Source organism: Vigna angularis, chromosome 10 (genome assembly GCF_016808095.1).
Source record: "Vigna angularis cultivar LongXiaoDou No.4 chromosome 10, ASM1680809v1, whole genome shotgun sequence".
NCBI classification, from domain to species: domain Eukaryota; kingdom Viridiplantae; phylum Streptophyta; class Magnoliopsida; order Fabales; family Fabaceae; genus Vigna; species Vigna angularis.
Genome location: NC_068979.1, coordinates 11,158,148 through 11,175,550, shown reverse-complemented (window position 1 = coordinate 11,175,550; position 17,403 = coordinate 11,158,148). Strand labels below are relative to the sequence as shown.

At 36.2% G+C, this 17,403-nt stretch overlaps 4 protein-coding genes across 5 annotated transcripts; 1 reads left to right on the top strand and 3 right to left on the bottom strand.

Annotated features, from left to right (window-relative positions):
* The first annotated feature begins 1,461 nt into the window (after positions 1-1,461).
* LOC128194344 (uncharacterized) lies at positions 1,462-2,789 on the top strand. Of its 2 annotated transcripts, none has more exons than XM_052869796.1 (3): positions 1,462-1,674; positions 1,746-1,910; positions 2,082-2,789. In XM_052869796.1, the coding sequence occupies exons 1-3, from the start codon at positions 1,514-1,516 to the stop codon at positions 2,650-2,652; spliced, it is 897 nt and encodes a 298-aa protein (XP_052725756.1). In that variant the 5' UTR covers positions 1,462-1,513; the 3' UTR covers positions 2,653-2,789. The 2 variants fall into 2 exon arrangements, with proteins under 2 accessions (XP_052725756.1, XP_052725755.1); XM_052869795.1 differs by having other exon boundaries at positions 1,746-2,003.
* Positions 2,790-3,329: 540 nt separating this feature from the next.
* On the bottom strand, positions 3,330-4,310 carry LOC108336035 (uncharacterized). The gene is made up of 2 exons (XM_017572329.2): positions 3,793-4,310; positions 3,330-3,717 (listed from the first exon to the last, which is right to left on the bottom strand). The coding sequence occupies exons 1-2, from the start codon at positions 3,979-3,981 to the stop codon at positions 3,454-3,456; spliced, it is 453 nt and encodes a 150-aa protein (XP_017427818.1). The 5' UTR covers positions 3,982-4,310; the 3' UTR covers positions 3,330-3,453.
* A 127-nt stretch (positions 4,311-4,437) lies between these two features.
* On the bottom strand, positions 4,438-11,981 carry LOC108336034 (MOB kinase activator-like 1A). Its single transcript, XM_017572328.2, has 7 exons — positions 11,854-11,981; positions 9,982-10,030; positions 6,481-6,589; positions 6,241-6,334; positions 5,262-5,395; positions 5,009-5,172; positions 4,438-4,843 (listed from the first exon to the last, which is right to left on the bottom strand). Exons 1-7 carry the CDS (start codon positions 11,874-11,876, stop codon positions 4,769-4,771), a joined length of 648 nt encoding a protein of 215 aa, XP_017427817.1. The 5' UTR covers positions 11,877-11,981; the 3' UTR covers positions 4,438-4,768.
* A 3,005-nt stretch (positions 11,982-14,986) lies between these two features.
* LOC128194388 (uncharacterized) lies at positions 14,987-17,173 on the bottom strand. Its single transcript, XM_052869973.1, has 2 exons — positions 15,290-17,173; positions 14,987-15,206 (listed from the first exon to the last, which is right to left on the bottom strand). The coding sequence occupies exon 1, from the start codon at positions 17,171-17,173 to the stop codon at positions 15,368-15,370; it is 1,806 nt and encodes a 601-aa protein (XP_052725933.1). The 3' UTR covers positions 14,987-15,206; positions 15,290-15,367.
* Between the last annotated feature and the right edge of the window lie 230 nt (positions 17,174-17,403).

Genomic DNA, 17,403 nt, shown 5'->3' with positions numbered 1-17,403 from the left:
TTGAACAAGTTGGTGGTGTGTTGGAAGAGATGGGTGATGTTGATGGTGAAGAACAAGAGATGGGTGAACAAGTGGAAGTTGAGGCTGTTATGGAGGAAGAGGTTGATGGAGTTGAACAAGTTCAGGAAGTTGGTGGTGATGGTGAACATGAAGGTGAAGAAGAGAATGAAGTTGAAGCAGATGTGGAAATCCGAAGCTGGAATTCCTCTTTTGAGAATGGTAGTGGTGATGGAAATACTGAGTGGTTGGAGGGGCTTGTTGATGTCAATGTTGGTTGTGATATAGATGATGATATACATGCAGATTTGGAGGGAAATGTGGAAGTGGAAGTCCAAAGTATGTCAAATGACTCTAGTGGACCATGTTCCAATGTGAGTTCTGACAGCATGTTTGATGTTAATGTGGAGGGTGGGAATGATAAAGGTTTGTCAGATGATGAGTGGAAATCTGAACAATTAATTAGTGGAGCAGAAAGTGATGAAGACGATACCGATGTAGAGGGTTATGAGACTTTTGCAACATTTGTGTTGCCAAAAAGTATGGTTGACTTTAAGTGGGAAGTTGGGACATATTTTGCTAAAAAGCAAGACATTTTGGAGGCTATAAAAAGTTATGCGTTGGATAATGGAAGAAATATTAAGTTTGTTAAGAATGATAAACAAAGAATGAGGTTCAAGTGTGTGGGTGCAAAAGGTAAATGCCCATGAGGTTATATTGTGGTTATATGAAGGCAGTCAAAACATGGCAATTGAGAACAATGCTGGACAACCATACCTGCAGCAGGGAGTTCAACCTTAAATTAATTGATGCCAAGTGGTTGAGCAAGAAGATACAGAAAACTATTAGAGATAATCCTACAGTTAAGGGTGAGGATATAAGGGAAAAAGTTCAAAGGAAATGGAACATTGGTATTTCAAGGTGTATGGCCTATTGGGCCAAAAACATAGCAACAGAGCAAATTGATGGCTCTTTCAAAGAACATTATAAAAGGTTATATGATTATGCCCATGAGTTGCTGGCCAAAAATCCAGGGTCAACAGTGAAACTAAAGGTTGAGGATGTGGGGGGTGAAGTCGTTTTCAAGAGATTCTATGTATGTTTAACGGCTTGCAAAGACAGTGTTATGTCATGCAGGCCAATTATTGGTTTAGATGGAGCATTTTTGAAAGGTAAGTACAGTGGTGAGTTGTTAACAGCTGTGGGCCGATATGGGAATGAGCAGATGTTGCCAATTGCATACTGTGTTGTTGAAGTTGAGAACAAGGATTCATGGAAGTGGTTCTTGGAACTATTGGTAGATGGCCTTGGAGGGGCTGAAATTTGTTCTTCATTTACCTTCATATCAGACCAGCAAAAGGTAATAGTAATAATTAATTTGTAATTGTACATTTTAACTTTAGGGTCTTAAGTATTGGTTGGCTGTATTGATTACTTGTATATTGTATTTCAGGGTCTACTTCATGCAATAGATGAATTGCTTCCTAGAGTTGACCAAAGGTTTTGTGTGAGGCATATGTATGCCAACTTCAGGAAGAAATACCCTGGTAAAAACCTGAAGCGTTTAATGTGGAGGGCAGTTACAGCCACAAATCCACAAACCTGGGAGATGAAAATGAGAAACATAAGAGCAGTGAACGAAGATGCTTATAAGCATTTGATTGCCATCCCTCCAAGGTTAGTCTTCAAAAGTAGAACATAACTCCTTATTCATATAATGTTAATAATAATTCTATTATTTGTTGTAGGTATTGGTCAAGATCAAGGTTTACTGAAAGAGCTAAATATGACACCTTAGTAAACAATATGAGTGAGGGCTTCAACAATGTCCTCGTTTCTACCAGGAGTAAACCCATAATTACTTTGTTGGAGAAGATATGGCTTTACCTCATGCAAAGATGGGCCAAGAACAGGTCAAGCATATCATCATTTACTAGATTTATTTGTCCCAAGATCCTATCCAGATTTAGAAAGGAATCTCAGTTAACTAAAAATTGGATTCCTAGGTAAATTCCATTAATGACTTCTATGTTATCTTAATTTACTACTGTGGTTCATAATTATTGTTGTCTTCTTCTACACAGTTGGTCAGACAACAAGCTATTTGAAGTTCGTCACATGTCTAACAATGGAGATAAGTTCGTAGTCAACATAGATGACTCCTCATGCACATGCAGAACTTGGATGATGACTGGAATCCCCTATTGTCATTCATTGGCTTCAATGAAGTTCCTCAACATTGATGGAGAACAATTTATTGACTCTTACTACATGAAGTCCAGATATGAGGAGACATATTCAACAATTATATATCCCATAAATGGAGCCAACATGTGGAACATTACTCCATATCCTGATGTGTCTCCTCCACACAAAAGAGTATTGCTTGGAAGACCAAAGAGAAAACGAAGACTAGAGCAATGGGAAATGAGGAAGGATGAATCAAGAATGACCAAATCTGGCTTGCGGAAAAGATGTGGCATATGTAGAGAACATGGCCATAACAGAACTCGTTGCCCATCAGCAACCCAAGCAGGAACTGTGCCCAGTACATCAGCAACCCAAGTAGGAATTGTGCCTAGTACATCAGCAACCCAAGCAACTCAATCCACTCAACAATCTGAAATAGCACATCACTCTCATCCTCAACCGTAGTACACAGTAGGAATGCAATTTTGTAATATTTTAAGGCTACAAAACATTATGTAGAAAAGCAGTAGATGTAGGAAAACATTATGCTTTTGACATCCAATCACTGTTATTGTGGTACTGCTGTTGAAAACTGATGGAAAATACTGGTTTTATGGTTATTTTGGTCTGTATGACAGCAGTTTTATATACTGCTTGAGATTAATTAAATTTTAGCATATATGCTTAATTTGGTTCCATTTATCTGTTGTGTGCATTGATGTTATGTTGATCTTTTAACATGGTTATGTTTTTGAAAATGGTGTTAGAAGGAAAAGCATATTTATCTTTTAGCACAAACGTCTCAAGTTATAATTAAAAGTTATAAAAGTTATAGTGTGGTTCTGCTAAGATTGGAGGCAGTGTTTGAATGAAAAGGTACAAACGTCTCAATTTGTCTTTTGCAATGGTGAAGCTATCAACCACATAAATGTTGCCAATTACTATCCATAAATCTCCAGGAATGATCCAAAATGGGCATGACTCAGAAAGATCAACATATTCTAGATTTATATAGTGCTTGAGATTAATGTAAATTCTATGAAGTTTATGTAATTTGTGCTTATCAGTTGACTTTGAAACCACTTCATATGATTGTGCTTATTAGTTGACAGTTCATTACGAAGAGTATTTTGGCCAAAAGTTTCAATCAATACTTTTAATTACTTTCTTACCAAAAGTTACAAACAATACAAACTTTTATAGTCAAAATAACTTTGGTTCATTGCATCCTAAGTACATTCCATCATAAGTACAATGAAATCATTCCTATGAACGAAAAAACACTATTGTAAGTATAATAATGTTCACCACAACAAGAACACAAACAATCCCTAACAAGACATTAAGCTTATTTCCCAATTTCTTCACTAACAAGTCCAAATCACTTATAATCTTCCATCCACCTTCCATTGCTTCTCTGTTCAACAAAGACTCAGACTTGCCTTCACACTTTGCACTCGTTTCCGTTTCAACAACCCCATGATCTGCACACCATGTGAAATAATTGCAACCACCATCTTCACCACCATTCTGTGACAAGAAAACGCCAATCAGGGCACCCTCGAACTCAAAATAAGAACGAAAAAACCACGAAAAAAATCTTACCTTGAACTTAGGGCAGCCCCAAAATTGCTTGCCTCTGTTCTTAACTGTTCTTGCAGTTCTGACAACATATTTCATCCCACAATAGCAAAATGGACCACCATTACTACATCCTCCTCGAGCACCACCACAGACCACATTACTGTCTTGCTTCCACCACCCACTGCATGACGAAGACGAACAGGAATGCATCTTCAAGCACAACTTGGATTAAACCCTAAATCCCCAAAATGGCCAATTTGTGAAATGGATTGAACTTTGGACGAACCCTAGAAGAACTTAGAAGAATCCCAATCCTAATTCGATAAAACAACAATCTCAATCCCAATTTTGGTTTAAAACTTTCATTTTCTTTTTACTTGTAAAATTGAATTATCCACGTACTTGAACTGCCCCTACTTCAGTCAGCCACGTCAATTAAGAAACTGACTACATCGTGTCACGTCAAACACACACTAACGTCGTTGGAGACAATTTAACGAAAAGGATCCAATTGTTGCAATTTTCATAAATTTGGAATCCAATTGAGATTTCCATAAACAACAGAACTAAATTGAGATTTCACGCGAAAATAGAAACTTCGTGAATGATTAAACCTAAATCAAACTACAGAGCAATTTATCCAATAAAAGTGTAGGAGCAATCCCATAGAAATACGCATAGTTCATGTGTTACTAAATTATTAGTGAACATTGTTTTGGCAAACAACCTTCCAACTTCAAACTTCACATTTAGCATATACGAACCATTGCAATTAACTTCTTTTTTAAATCTATGATGCCCCACTGCATATAAAAGATGCTCTGGTAAGCTTTGAAGAAGGATAACTTAGATCCTGTTCCCAAGCACATATAACACGACAAATGCAAGGAGGCTTTGTGAAGTCAAATACTAAAATGCAGTTTCTATTTAGAGTAATACATTAGTTGTGCTTTCTAGGATAAGATTTTTCACAGAAGGTAGGACCCGATTCACTTCTCTAGTATGGGACGATAATGGTCTCTATAAGCTCTTGAAGGGGTGCCAGCTCCTTTTTGTCAATCAGCCCAAACTCCTGCATAACAAAAACTAGTTAATTTCAAACAAAATCTACACTGATAGACAAATAGTTTATTTATATTATTAATAATATTATTTTTTTAAAAATAGATTGATAGACAAAAAGCCAGATAAGTTACTTCAGCAAAATAAACAAGTAAAAGGAAAAGATGAGGCTTACACAGGTGAAGAGTATAAAATGCTTGAAGCAAGTGTTTAAGTGGGCCTCTTCTTTGAGGCTCACAATTTTCTGAAAGTGAGAATGATATATGTGAGCATATACACGGAACAAACGCTTGAATATCGTCTTCACAACTTCCTTGAAGTTGGCAGGAAATGGTGAACCTGAAAGATTTTATAGTTTAAGGAACCAAAGTGAAAAAGATAATCATATAATCTAAGAATATTAATGAAAAAAATATTAAAATCTTCACCAAGCTTCTGAGGGAATATGGATTCATCATCAAGCTGTGCTTCAATCCAGTCCATCAGATATTCTACATATTTTGGTGCAGAAACCTCAATAGGTTTTTTAATTTGTACACCATCTGCCCATCTATATTCATACCTACAGTATTCCGAACAGAGTACAACATTAGAACTACGGATGCATAAATATATAATACAAATGGATCTAGACTTCTCACTATCATTATAGGTATGTTTACATACAACACAAGAGTTCCCATCAAAAGGGCAGAGCACAAAAATCAAACATTGCTAAATATTGTCTAGCATCAAGAAAATGAACTGACTCGAGCATCCAAATTATAATGACTTTGCAGAAACATAAAACTGAAAGGCAAGACAACATAAGAGCCAAGAATGTATAAATATATAGCGCAGATGGATCTAGAGTTGTTATAAATATTAAAGGAAGGTTAACACACCTTCAACTGGAGTATTTTTTAGGTACTTTCAGAAAGGAAGAGCAGAACTTACTCACTGCCAAGTAACAAAATATAGTCTAGATTCTATAAAATATGAACAATTGGCAAGAATAGCTAATGATTTTGCAGATACAGAGAACCAAAGAAGAAATTAACACAAATAACTGAAGAAATGGCAACTTTAACGGCACTACGCAAAAGCAACCTTTTTCTTTACAAAAATAGTGTGATGGCACTATTTTGTACAAAACTACATTCAAATTCTTATAGAAGGGGATACTCACAAGGAATAAACAATTTATGCCAAAGTGTAATAAGCTTTCAGAACACAAAGCATTGTTTCAAGCTTCATAGTTATTTAGTTACCATTCAACTCAAGATACTAGATACAATACCGACATTGTTTCAAGGAACTCAGACTTTTTTCATCCAACAGCAAAGATAATTGAAAAAATCATACAAATGCTTTTCCCCCTCAAAAGAAAAGGTAAACAAATAAATCAATCAGTTAAATATGCCATACTTGGGTCCTGCAGACATTGTCCGACAATTCTCGGGAGTACAGAACTCTGTAAGGGTACCATAAAGCAGATTCACCTGGTTGAAGAAATCAACAGCTGTAGTGTAGACAGAAAAAAAGGGTCAGATTACTGCATCTAAGAATTCTATGAATACAAACAGGAGGAAATCAAGAATAAAAGGCATAAGAAAACTTCATGTAGAACTGCTCTTAACAGGGAATTAGAGAGGGAAAAATAGTTACTGTTGACAGCTAGCCACTCATTTAAATCCTCCCCAGGAGGTAGCTTTACTGCTTCCCTCAGATTTCCACTACCCAATGTGGCATCAATATGTTTTCTGAGTTGAGCTCCCTGCAATAATAAGAATAATAATAATTAGCAGCAGAGTTCCATTCATCTCCCACTGGATCTGGGTGAACTAAAAAAATCCAAGACAGACCATCCGATTACTCTCTTCTCTGTCTCACTGCCTCACGTTTGTCTCAAAAAACCAGTTGAAAACTAAAAAACTCAAATTATATCTATATATGTAAGGACAATGTATAAACTCAACCACTCACGACGCAAAATTAACCGAATTTCGCCATTACTCCTTCCTTCCCCTCCTCAGCCAAAGATTAAAAAAGAAACAAATATGACAAATTGACATGTCCAGACAATTTTGACCAGCTGGCAAAAACAAAACGCGAACATGCCGAAAATGCGTAAATTATATTAAATGCATGACCGTTAGATATTCGTCACCAATTTTGGAGTGTGTGCAATACAAAGTAATATTGTAAAATATGATTTTATAAAATGACTCCATTAAATGTAACTTTGCTTTGACGATAACAAAATTAAATATTACATTTATTGAGTATACCATGTAAGTCCATTTCCTATACACTTGAGATTGAAACTGTAAAATAATTCTAGGGGGCTTGATTGATCCCTCTCATAATCTTATATTTATAAGAATAAACTGATACAAGAATACATGATAAATAGAGTAACCGTAAACACAATATAATTATGATAAATAGGGTAACCCTAGACACAATATAATTATGATAAATAGGGTAATCCTAGAGCATACAAATTGTATGTACCAAGCTTGGAATAGATAAACTCAATCTGAGATCTCTTTAGGAACTTAGAAACTTCGACTTAGAACAAGATGCACAGATGCTTTAGACCATCGAGAGAGAATGTCTATAAACCAAATTGGACTCACAATCCAGCATAGCCAAAGAGACTCCTTTTGAAATATAGGGCTCGTCTTCAAGAGTTTGCAACAAACAGTGCTTAACGGATAGCAAAAGTGCAAAACACAGATTGACGAACAACTCACATCAGCTTATGTTGAATAATATTGGACAGCAATGGACAACCACAAAACTTCAACTAGCACCATGAACCTTCAACTAGGATGACTTTGATAAAGAAGATTTCCATACGGCCAACAGTGGTAGACAAGGACAAACTACAGAGACTGGATTGCAATCAAGTAAGGATGGGGTATGTAGTGGCTAAAAGCGACAAATTACAGGGACTAAATTGTCATCACTGACTAATGGCGCCTATATTGACTAAAAGCAACCAAACTGTAGGGACTAAACTGCCATCAAGTAAGGATGGGGCTTGCAGTGGCTGAAACATACTCCCCCTCACGACAAACGACAAAATGACAATGCGGCGATGACAAACTGTGAAGGTGAAAGGTCATAATGGTCTCCTTTATTCATCAAAGCATTCAAAAACATGACAAGGGGTTGGTGAAATTGTTTGACTAAGATTTTGAATCTTACCAGAAATAGACTCCCCCTCATGCTATGAACAACCTTCAACCCATGACTTTGGTGTTGAAATTCCTTGGTGTTAACCAGCTGATAGCACCGACTCTCCTTGAACACTTGTAAATAAATGACACGAGCCATCAAGAACATCACAACTGCTAGAATATACAAAGCTAAACACACATTATGAAAGGAGGCTAAGGAACAATGTTGAAACAGAGGTACAATGCTGAAATAGAGAGTTTTTTTTTTTATTTCTTCCTTTGGAAGACTTCTCTCATCCCATCTTCACTTCCATTCACCAAGTGATCATTCTTCAATTTCATAATCTCTATACCTTTAGAGACATATTCAATCATCAATTCCCTCATCATCGTTATTCTTCATCCAACTTAGAAAACACCATTAACCCCAATTTTCTCCATCACCAATCGAAAAAAGTGAAACTTAAATAGATCTTAAACTCATTCAGATCTTGACAACATTAAAACAGAAGGGAAAGAGCTAATCTCCAAGAGAGTAAAGAAGAAGTGAGAACTTCCATAGAGACATTATGTGAAGTTGGCGGGGACTGCATTTCCCGCTAGTTACTGCAAACCAAATTACTTTCTTCCACCCTAGAAACATTCATAAGGTCAAAAAAGGAAAATGACAACAGAGGTTTCCCTGGATTAGCTTGCAGAACGAAATCAGAAAGAGATTTGGAGATTTCTTATTTTAGGGTTTCGGAGAGAAATTGAGATTTCCCAATTATTTCCCATGGCTACTATGGAGGTTCAGAACAGAGAGAGGTCCGGCGAGATGAACTATAGTGGCACGGTGTGATTCCGACACCGAGAAGGTGGCGTGTGACAAACACACACCGAAAGTTGATCGAAGAGAAGTCGTGTGTGACGGCGCTCCTCGAGGCGAATGAGGCAGCAACCACCAAGATGGGTCGCACTCCTTGAGGCGCACAAAAACCCTAACTTCGCCGGAGAAAACATGACCACGACGGCGACGAATGTCAGACAGATGTGGTGCGCATGGTGTTGCGTGGAGGAGAACTAGCCCTCGACACCGGCGGGGTTGGCCATCGCTTGAGGAGATGATCCAAATCCACTGGTCCCCGGACAAAATTGTGACGGTGAACGGCGACGGACGGCGACGGCAGCCGGCAGCGATGGCTGAGAGAGGCGGCGAATAGTTGAAAATAGCATAAAAGGGTCATTGCAGACGATGAGCTAAAAGAAGAAGATTGCTAATTGCAAAAAAGACAATTTTTTTTATAAGGCCGCCGGTGGCTGTTGCCACCGGCAGCAACAAAGATAGAGTACAAAGAGACTCAGATAACCTACTCTGATACCAACTTGAGATTGAAACTGTAAAATAATTGTAGAGAGCTTGATTGTTCCCTCTCATAATCTTCTATTTATAAGAATAAACTGATACAAGAGTACATGATAAATAGGGAAATTCTAGACACAATATAATCATGATAAATAGGGTAACACTAGACACAATATAATGATGATAAATAGGTAAAATATTCTAACACCTACATCATCTTTTCACTGGCAAAAAATAGTCTCATTTGGGAGGATCAAACTATTTACTTCTAAACGTGTTCCTTTTTCTCAAATTCTTATCCTTTTAACATCATATTTCTAAATTCTAAGAAAAATAAAATACTATTATATTGCAGAGATTCTCTCAGTTGATTTTGAACAGGGTCTTTTAACAAAAGGACTTTAGTGCTTCAAGCAATCTAATTTTGTTGATTAATCATTAGGATGCCTTTCGTGAGCTCTGTGTAAGGTTAAAGCAATTCCTTCCCATCCATGCACGTGTGATATAATTAATGAAATAAAAACTGAAATGGTCATAACAGCAAGGCTCTCAGCTTTAAATGAGAAAAAAAAAACTTAAATCATCAAGAACAAATAATATCTAAAAAAAGATCCCAGAAAAATAATAGAAACCCACCTTACTTCCAGATGGAGTACTTTTTTTTGGACGGAATGTTCTCTGGTTTCTGTTGCAGAACAATATCAGGTAAGATACTAACGAAAGAAGGAAGAGAATCAAACTAAACTAAATTACTAAAAATATTTCATCAACATTGTTTGCATTTGTGAAATGCATAATAGTATCACCCAAAGTTGCACTAATAGCATAATAATTATTTTATTTCTCTACTGCTGAATATTCTTTTTTTTAACAGTGATCATTTCACATATTTGTAACTGTTTAGTGAGAGGGGGGAGTCTATTAAACTTGAACGTCCAGATTATAAAAATATCTGTGTCAACTAGTTGTCCATTAATCAGCAAGTCTTTACATTAAAAAAAAAAATTGCAGGCCAAATATGAGTAGTGATCATCTGTGTCACCATAATAAAGCAGTTTAGTTTGGTATAAAGAAAGAAAACATCGAAAGGTAAGACTGACATGAAAGGGTCTAAATACTTTTGAAATGCTAAAGAAGTATGGATTACTGATCACATGATAGGACATAGAGGTAATGAAGGAATTCTATAGACAATCAATTGAAGTGACAACTGAAACATTTTTGTCTTCATATTAAACTACCAATGAATTTAAAAGTTCAAGTATTTGTTTTCATAGAAGTAACCATTGTACCAATAGTTATGACAGTGAAGAAATAATGAAAAGTAAACACTATTATAATCTACTAGTATCTACTAATATTTTAACACTTCAGAAATTAAATTTGTTCAACATTAACTAGGAGAACAGAAAACAGTGGCACATCAATGACGGAAAAAGAAGCAAATGAATAGGGAGGGAATAACGTTGTTGTTAAATGACTGTTCTTTAGTTGTGGAATGGCGCTGCAATTTTTTTGCCTACTGCCACAGGCAATTTTTGAAGGGAGGCCCGTTATGGTGGAGCCACACACCACAATGGCGCATTTATATGGCAGAATTTTGTCCTTCTACCACTCACCATTGAAAACAATAGCAGAAAATCGACATCTAAGCTCCTTACACTCAGAATCTCAGATAGATTAATTAGAAATCATGTTTAGCGGGCCAATTAAAAAAATTAAACCAGGAAAATAAGGCTCTTTCACCAAATCTCATACACTTGCTCAAATGTGAAATTAAGAGAAGTGTAGTGAGTTATGTTAAGAAATATCACTCTTAAATAAACTGCGAGGAAAATCCTATGGAATAAAAAGGGAGATTCGCCATTAGTTATTTTATCCACTGAAATAATTCTGGATTTGCTTGGACGGTGCATGGTGAACTTTCTCTCTAATATAATTATTGAAGTTGAAAAGAACAAGGGTTTGTTTGATTTCCTTTTCATTATCTTGTTTGCTTAATAACTGTTTTCTAAAACAACTTTACTCTACTTATCAATCAATTCATCATCATCTAAGCTCTATTAAGTTTACTATGAGCATGTAAAACAAGCCTAACAACCTACTCCCTTTAAAGAAAAAAAAAAAGCTCCCCGAAATATCCTATTCCCCAAACATAGAATACACAAAATCCACTTCAATTCTACCTGCTCAACAAAATTACTAAGGGTAATCATATAGTACGATGAATTAACAATAGATCACTGATAAACATAGTAGCAGTGCGCACTAAATTTCCCCAAATACATATACTTGAATGTAAAAAACGTGATCCAGATTAAGTTGTTTAATTGAAAAATAAACTACCCATTTAAATATTGAACAAAGATCAGTGATCGGATCACAGAACATAACAAACTGTGAGAAGAAGAATCCATTAATTGCAAACAAAAATCAAAGAAAGTAAAACTCGGAAATTAAAAGTTGAGAAGTGAGAATCGTAGTAAAAATTAAAACTTTCGCACTTACCTGCCTATACCGAAGAGGCTCATCGCTGGGTTGAGAGAGGGAGAGAGAGAGAGGAAAACTTTTCGTCTATGGCGTCTTTTCCACTCACAAGGTTTCGACTTTAGAATTCGAATATTTTATTTTTAATTTTTGTGCCAATTACCGAATCACCCTTTTTTCTATTTTTATTCACTCCTTGGTCCCTTCGGCTTGACGTGTGCGTGGTGTAATAATTAGTAATGATATATTTCGTAATTAAAATAAGATTACCTTTATTTATTATTTAAATGTTTCTTATGATGTAAATTGCTAACTAGTATTTGAGGAATCAAAGTATATTTTTATTAAAAATTGAAACTACTTTAACACTTAATATTTTTAAAATTTAATTGATGATTAAGCAAATTAAGGTACGATTTAAAGTTTAATAACTAAATCATATTTGAATCACAATCGAACTACTTGTATTACTAAAGTAAAAACAATGATCAAACAACTAATATTTTAATTTATAAAAGTTATATAAAAAATATCGACATAAAAGCTAAAATTAAACATATAATAATTAAATCTTAATAAAATATAGCAATATTAGTTAATGATAAGAATTTACTCCAATGAAAAATAAAAAATATTTTATTGATAACTTAATAATTAATGTACGTACGTCAATTATAATTTTGGACTGAAAATTTGAAAATTGTGATAACTTAATCCATTGTATATTATACAAAGGTTTAAATCCTTGTTCCTCAATTCTGTATAGAAATCTCAGTTCGATCATCGTTTTTTCATCTATCTCAATTGTGTCATATTATTTGTAAAAATGAACACATTTTACCCTAACCGTTAACTGGTCTCAGACGGCGTTAAATTGGTATGAGCTGTATTTTTTCTTTTATCGACGTGGTATTGTGCACTAGAATTGAATGTGTCTTGTGTTTTATCCAGGTGGCCTACCAAGCCCTAACATTTAAGGGCATCCACTCTCATCCAAAGTATATTTTCGTCTTGGGGAAGAAGAGGAGGTTCGTCTTTCGTCTTTCGTCTTCGCGAAGCACACCTACTGTCTTACGTCTTGGGCAAGCATTGTGGTGTTGAGGTGGTAGTAAGGATGTCTCGTTTATCTTCCTCTTGCAAATGTTTGGGTTCTGCCATGCAACACAGTAGTGGCAGTGTTAGGAGGTTGGGTGCAAAACCAACATGCTTCTGCGGTCACAATGCACTGTTCTGTATTGCGAGAGCCCCTAAAAACAAGGGGAAAAAATTTTGGGGTTGCCCTAACTTCAAGGTCAGTTTGATATAACCATAAATCTCTGTCTATTTATTTGGGTTTTGACTAAGGAGTGTGTGTTCTTGTTGAACAGGGTGGGAGTGGAGAATTGGTTGGTTGCAACTTCTTTGAGTGGTGCATTGAAGAAGGAAATGAAGGAAATGGACTGAACGTAGAAGAAAGGACTGGTAGTGTAAGAAATGAAGAAGTGGGTGTGATGAGCATGGAAGACAATGTGCTGCAGATGGAAGAAAGATATGGTGAAAAGATCAGACTGGGTTTTATAGAGAAAAGTTTAGTTAAGTTGGATAAGTGGTTGAAATTGTTAGTGGGGATGATCTTTGTCATATTTGTTTTGAATGTAATTGTATTAGCAATGTTGGTGAAACTTGGTTGATGTTGTGTCATCTGTGATCAGAGTTGAAACTTGGCTTATATGTAATGTGTGTTTTATTAATGAAGGTGAGTTATTACAGTGATAATGTGTGTGATTTAATTTGTTTTAATTATATTGTTACTTTAAGTAGAATAATCATAAAGCAAAATCATGACTAAGTGGAATAATCAGAAACATAATAAAGCAATAAGGTGTAAAGAAGATGAGTGATAACAAAATTGGACAATAATCTCTTTCTCATAACCACAAACATTGTCTTACATCATAACATAACCTGTTCAAAATGATAAGAACATTGTCTTACATATCCAAAATACATCATAACAGAGTGTGTTCAAAATGATAGAGCAAACATTTGCTACAAAATATAAATAAGTTCAGTACATTAGATCATTCATCACATCATTCATTAGATAAAGGCATAGTTGTTTCGTGAGTAACAGGAACATCTGTTGCTGAAGGTTGGTTGGGTTGTGGTTATTCAGGACATTGGTCAGTACCAAGCATAGTAGACTCTTGAGTTATTGGAACATCTGTTGGTGGAGGTTGGGTGACTTCTACAGATTGGGCAGTAGGAACCTCTACTGTTGGAAGTCTTTGTGGACAACCTTTTATGTTGTGTCCAAGTTCTTTGCAAATGGCACATTTTTTCCTCTGCCCACCCTTTCTTAATTCACTGTTATTCTTCTTCAACTCCCAATCCTTCAGTCTTCGTTTCTTCTTGGGCCTTCCTGGCCTTGTCCTCTTCTTTGGTGGTAATATATCTGAATAGGGTGTAACATCCCAGACATGTTGACCATTGATAGGGTTAATTATTGTGTTGTAAGTCTCTTCATAGGTAAACTTCCTAAACCAGTGCCCAATGTATTCTTCTGCATTTATATTCAAAAATTTCATTGCAGTGATGGCATGAGTACAAGGAATGTCAGTAATTGCCCATTTTCTACATGTGCAATCCATGTTGTCAACATTCACAACAAATTGCTGACCAAATTGTGAAACATGTTTCACTTCAAATAATTTTTCTCTTGACCACCTCTATTTAATACACAATTCACAACACAATTAGATGGATCAATATAAATGGAAACAAACTTAACATGAATGGAAACACACATCATAAAAGTTACCTTGGTAACCAATATCTAGTAAACTAGGACTCCTTCTGAAATCTCTTAAAAACCTTGGGGCAGATTGAACTTTGATATGATGTCATCTTTGTCCTGTTGGCAGCCTATCTCTTCATTATGTAAACCCTAATGTCTTCTAACATGCTAATAAAAGGCTTAGACCTACTATCAACTAGCACATTATTAAAGCCCTCACACATGTTGTTCACAAGAGTGTCACATTGTGATCTAGAGGTGAATCTAGATCTTGACCAAAACCTGGATAAGTGAACATAACTAGTCAAGTATGTGTGATGGCAAGCAAATATTTAAATAATTATAAGACTTAATAATTATAAGACGTCACATACCTAGGTGGGATGGCAAGCAAATATTTAAATTAGTCTAAATTGATGTCTTTAATATTCCTCATTTCAGCCTCCCATTGTTGTGGATGTGTGGCTGTTGCTGCCCTCCACATGAGACGTTTAAGGTTTTTTCCAGGAAATTTTTTTCTGAAGTTTGAATATAAATGCCTAACACAAAATCTTTGTTCTACACCAAGCAGAAGATCTTGGATAGTTGGCAAAAGACCCTGACATATTCAAGATATTTTAATTAACATTTATTTAATGAAGATATTCAGTTATATGTACAAGATATTGAACATTGACTGACCTTCTGTTGGTCTGAAATAAATGTGCATCCTGCACATACAACTGCCCCACCAAGGTCCTCAATAAGGTGCTCCAAGAACTAAGTCCAAGAGTCTTTGTTTTCTACCTCAACAACAGCATATGCTATGGGCAACATTTGGTCGTTTTCATCTCTTCCCACTGCTATTAGTAACTCCCCTCCATACTTGCCTTTCAAAAAGCATCCATCCAACCCAATAATAGGTCTACAACAAATGAAGCTATCCTTGCATGCCTTCAAGCATGCATAAAATCTTTGGAATATGACCTCACCATTACTGTTATCAACTTTAATTTGTACTGTTGTACCTGGATTTGTTTTCAGCAGCTCATGACCATAATCATGAAGTCTTCTAAATTGATCTTTGAATGACCCTTCAACCTTATCTTTTGCCATGGCTCTTGCCCTAAAAGCCATATTTCTTGAAATTCCTACATTCCATTTCCAAGTGACTTTGTCCCTAATGTCCATGACCTTCATTGTAGGGTTTTCTCTCACAGTTTTCTTCATCCTTTGACTCAACCACTTTGAAGTCATCAACTTTACATTGAAATCTCTACTACAGCTGTGAACATCAAACACTTTTCTTAGTTGCCATGCATTGACATCAGTCCTAAAGGAACAATAGGCATACCATTTACAATTTCCTCTTCCACCCAAGCACTTCACAAAAATCCTTTTCTTGTCATTCTTAATAAATTTTAAACTTCTCCCATTACTTAGTGCATAAGTCCTTATGGCATCTGTGAATTCATTTTTCTCAGCAAAATAGGTTCCTACTTCCCATTTATAACCCTCCAAAGTTTTAGGCATACTAAAAGTGGGAAACCTTATCTTAGTGGACCCATCATTGTCCTCACTATCTGATCCACTAATCAACTCCTCTGATAGCCACTCATTGTTAGACAACCCACGGACATCATCAATACAATCATTATCTATTGACCGTGAAGACTCAAGTAATGATGCACTAGAAGATTCTTCTCTCACATTTCCTTCAGAAGTCCCAATGTCATAATGCACGCTGACATCAATTAGACTTTCTTCACTCACATCTACATCTTCATCCTCAATCTCTGCCTCATGTACATCATCACCCTCATTGTCCTCTACATCATCATCCTCTCCTAAATCCTCTAGCTCAAAATCATGTACATCATGTACCTCAGCTTCCTCTACATGATGGACCTCACCATCCTCAACTTCATGGATCTCAACATCCTGACCATCACCCTTATGGGCATCACCTTCACCCTCAATAATTTTTGTTCCAACATCAGTATGATCCTCACCATCACCCTCATAGGCATCACCCTCACCCTCATGGGCATCACCCTCACCCTTAACCATTTTTGTTCCAACATCAGTATGATCCTCACCATCACCCTCATAGGCATCACCCTCACCCTCATGAGCATCACCCTCACCCTCAACCATTTTTGTTCCAACATCAGTATGATCCTCACCATCACCCTTATATGCATCACCCTCACCCTCATGGGCATCACCCTCACCCTCAACCATTTTTGTTCCAACTTCAGTATGATCCTCACCATCACCCTCATGGGCATCCCCCTCACCCTCCACCATTTCTATTCCAACTTCAGTATGGACCTCACCATCACCCTTATGGGCATCCCCCTCACCCTCCACCATTTCTGTTCCAAGTTGACCATCACCAACCCAATCAATCATTTCTATTATTTCCGGTTCCATCATATTATGAACCACATACAGATGAACTTCATCATTTAACCTAACAATGTTCAGCATATGCATGGCACCCCTATCATCAGTTAATAATTCTAACCTATCTAGGTCCACAAACTCACCTCCTAAACCGTACCATAATTCTTTGATGTCCATATGACCTAATCTTTGACTGAGGCTACTATGCCAAAATAACTCCACAGGTCTGGATCACAAAACCATTCTTCTCTCTCTCTCCTTCAAATTTTAACTGCCCATTATCATCACTGACAAAATGTCCACAATGGTGGATCACCACCTTAATACGTTCATCATCCATATGAAAAAATTGCTTTTATAACCTGTACATTATGGGGGTTAACAAATCTTTGGAATATTAAACACTC

Coding starts and splice junctions, on each gene's coding strand:
- LOC128194344 (XM_052869795.1), top strand. CDS start 1,514: ATGTATGCCAACTTCAGGAAGAAATACCCTGGTAAAAACCTGAAGCGT. Junction 1,675..1,745: donor TTGATTGCCATCCCTCCAAG/GTTAGTCTTCAA, acceptor TATTTGTTGTAG/GTATTGGTCAAGATCAAGGT. Junction 2,004..2,081: donor ACTAAAAATTGGATTCCTAG/GTAAATTCCATT, acceptor TCTTCTACACAG/TTGGTCAGACAACAAGCTAT.
- LOC108336034 (XM_017572328.2), bottom strand. CDS start 11,876: ATGAGCCTCTTCGGTATAGGCAG. Junction 6,335..6,480: donor TGAGTGGCTAGCTGTCAACA/GTAACTATTTTT, acceptor TCTACACTACAG/CTGTTGATTTCTTCAACCAG. Junction 5,173..5,261: donor CATATTCCCTCAGAAGCTTG/GTGAAGATTTTA, acceptor AAAATCTTTCAG/GTTCACCATTTCCTGCCAAC.
- LOC108336035 (XM_017572329.2), bottom strand. CDS start 3,981: ATGCATTCCTGTTCGTCTTCGTCATGCAGTGGGTGGTGGAAGCAAGAC. Junction 3,718..3,792: donor GGGGCTGCCCTAAGTTCAAG/GTAAGATTTTTT, acceptor TTCTTGTCACAG/AATGGTGGTGAAGATGGTGG.
- LOC128194388 (XM_052869973.1), bottom strand. CDS start 17,173: ATGGACATCAAAGAATTATGGTACGGTTTAGGAGGTGAGTTTGTGGAC.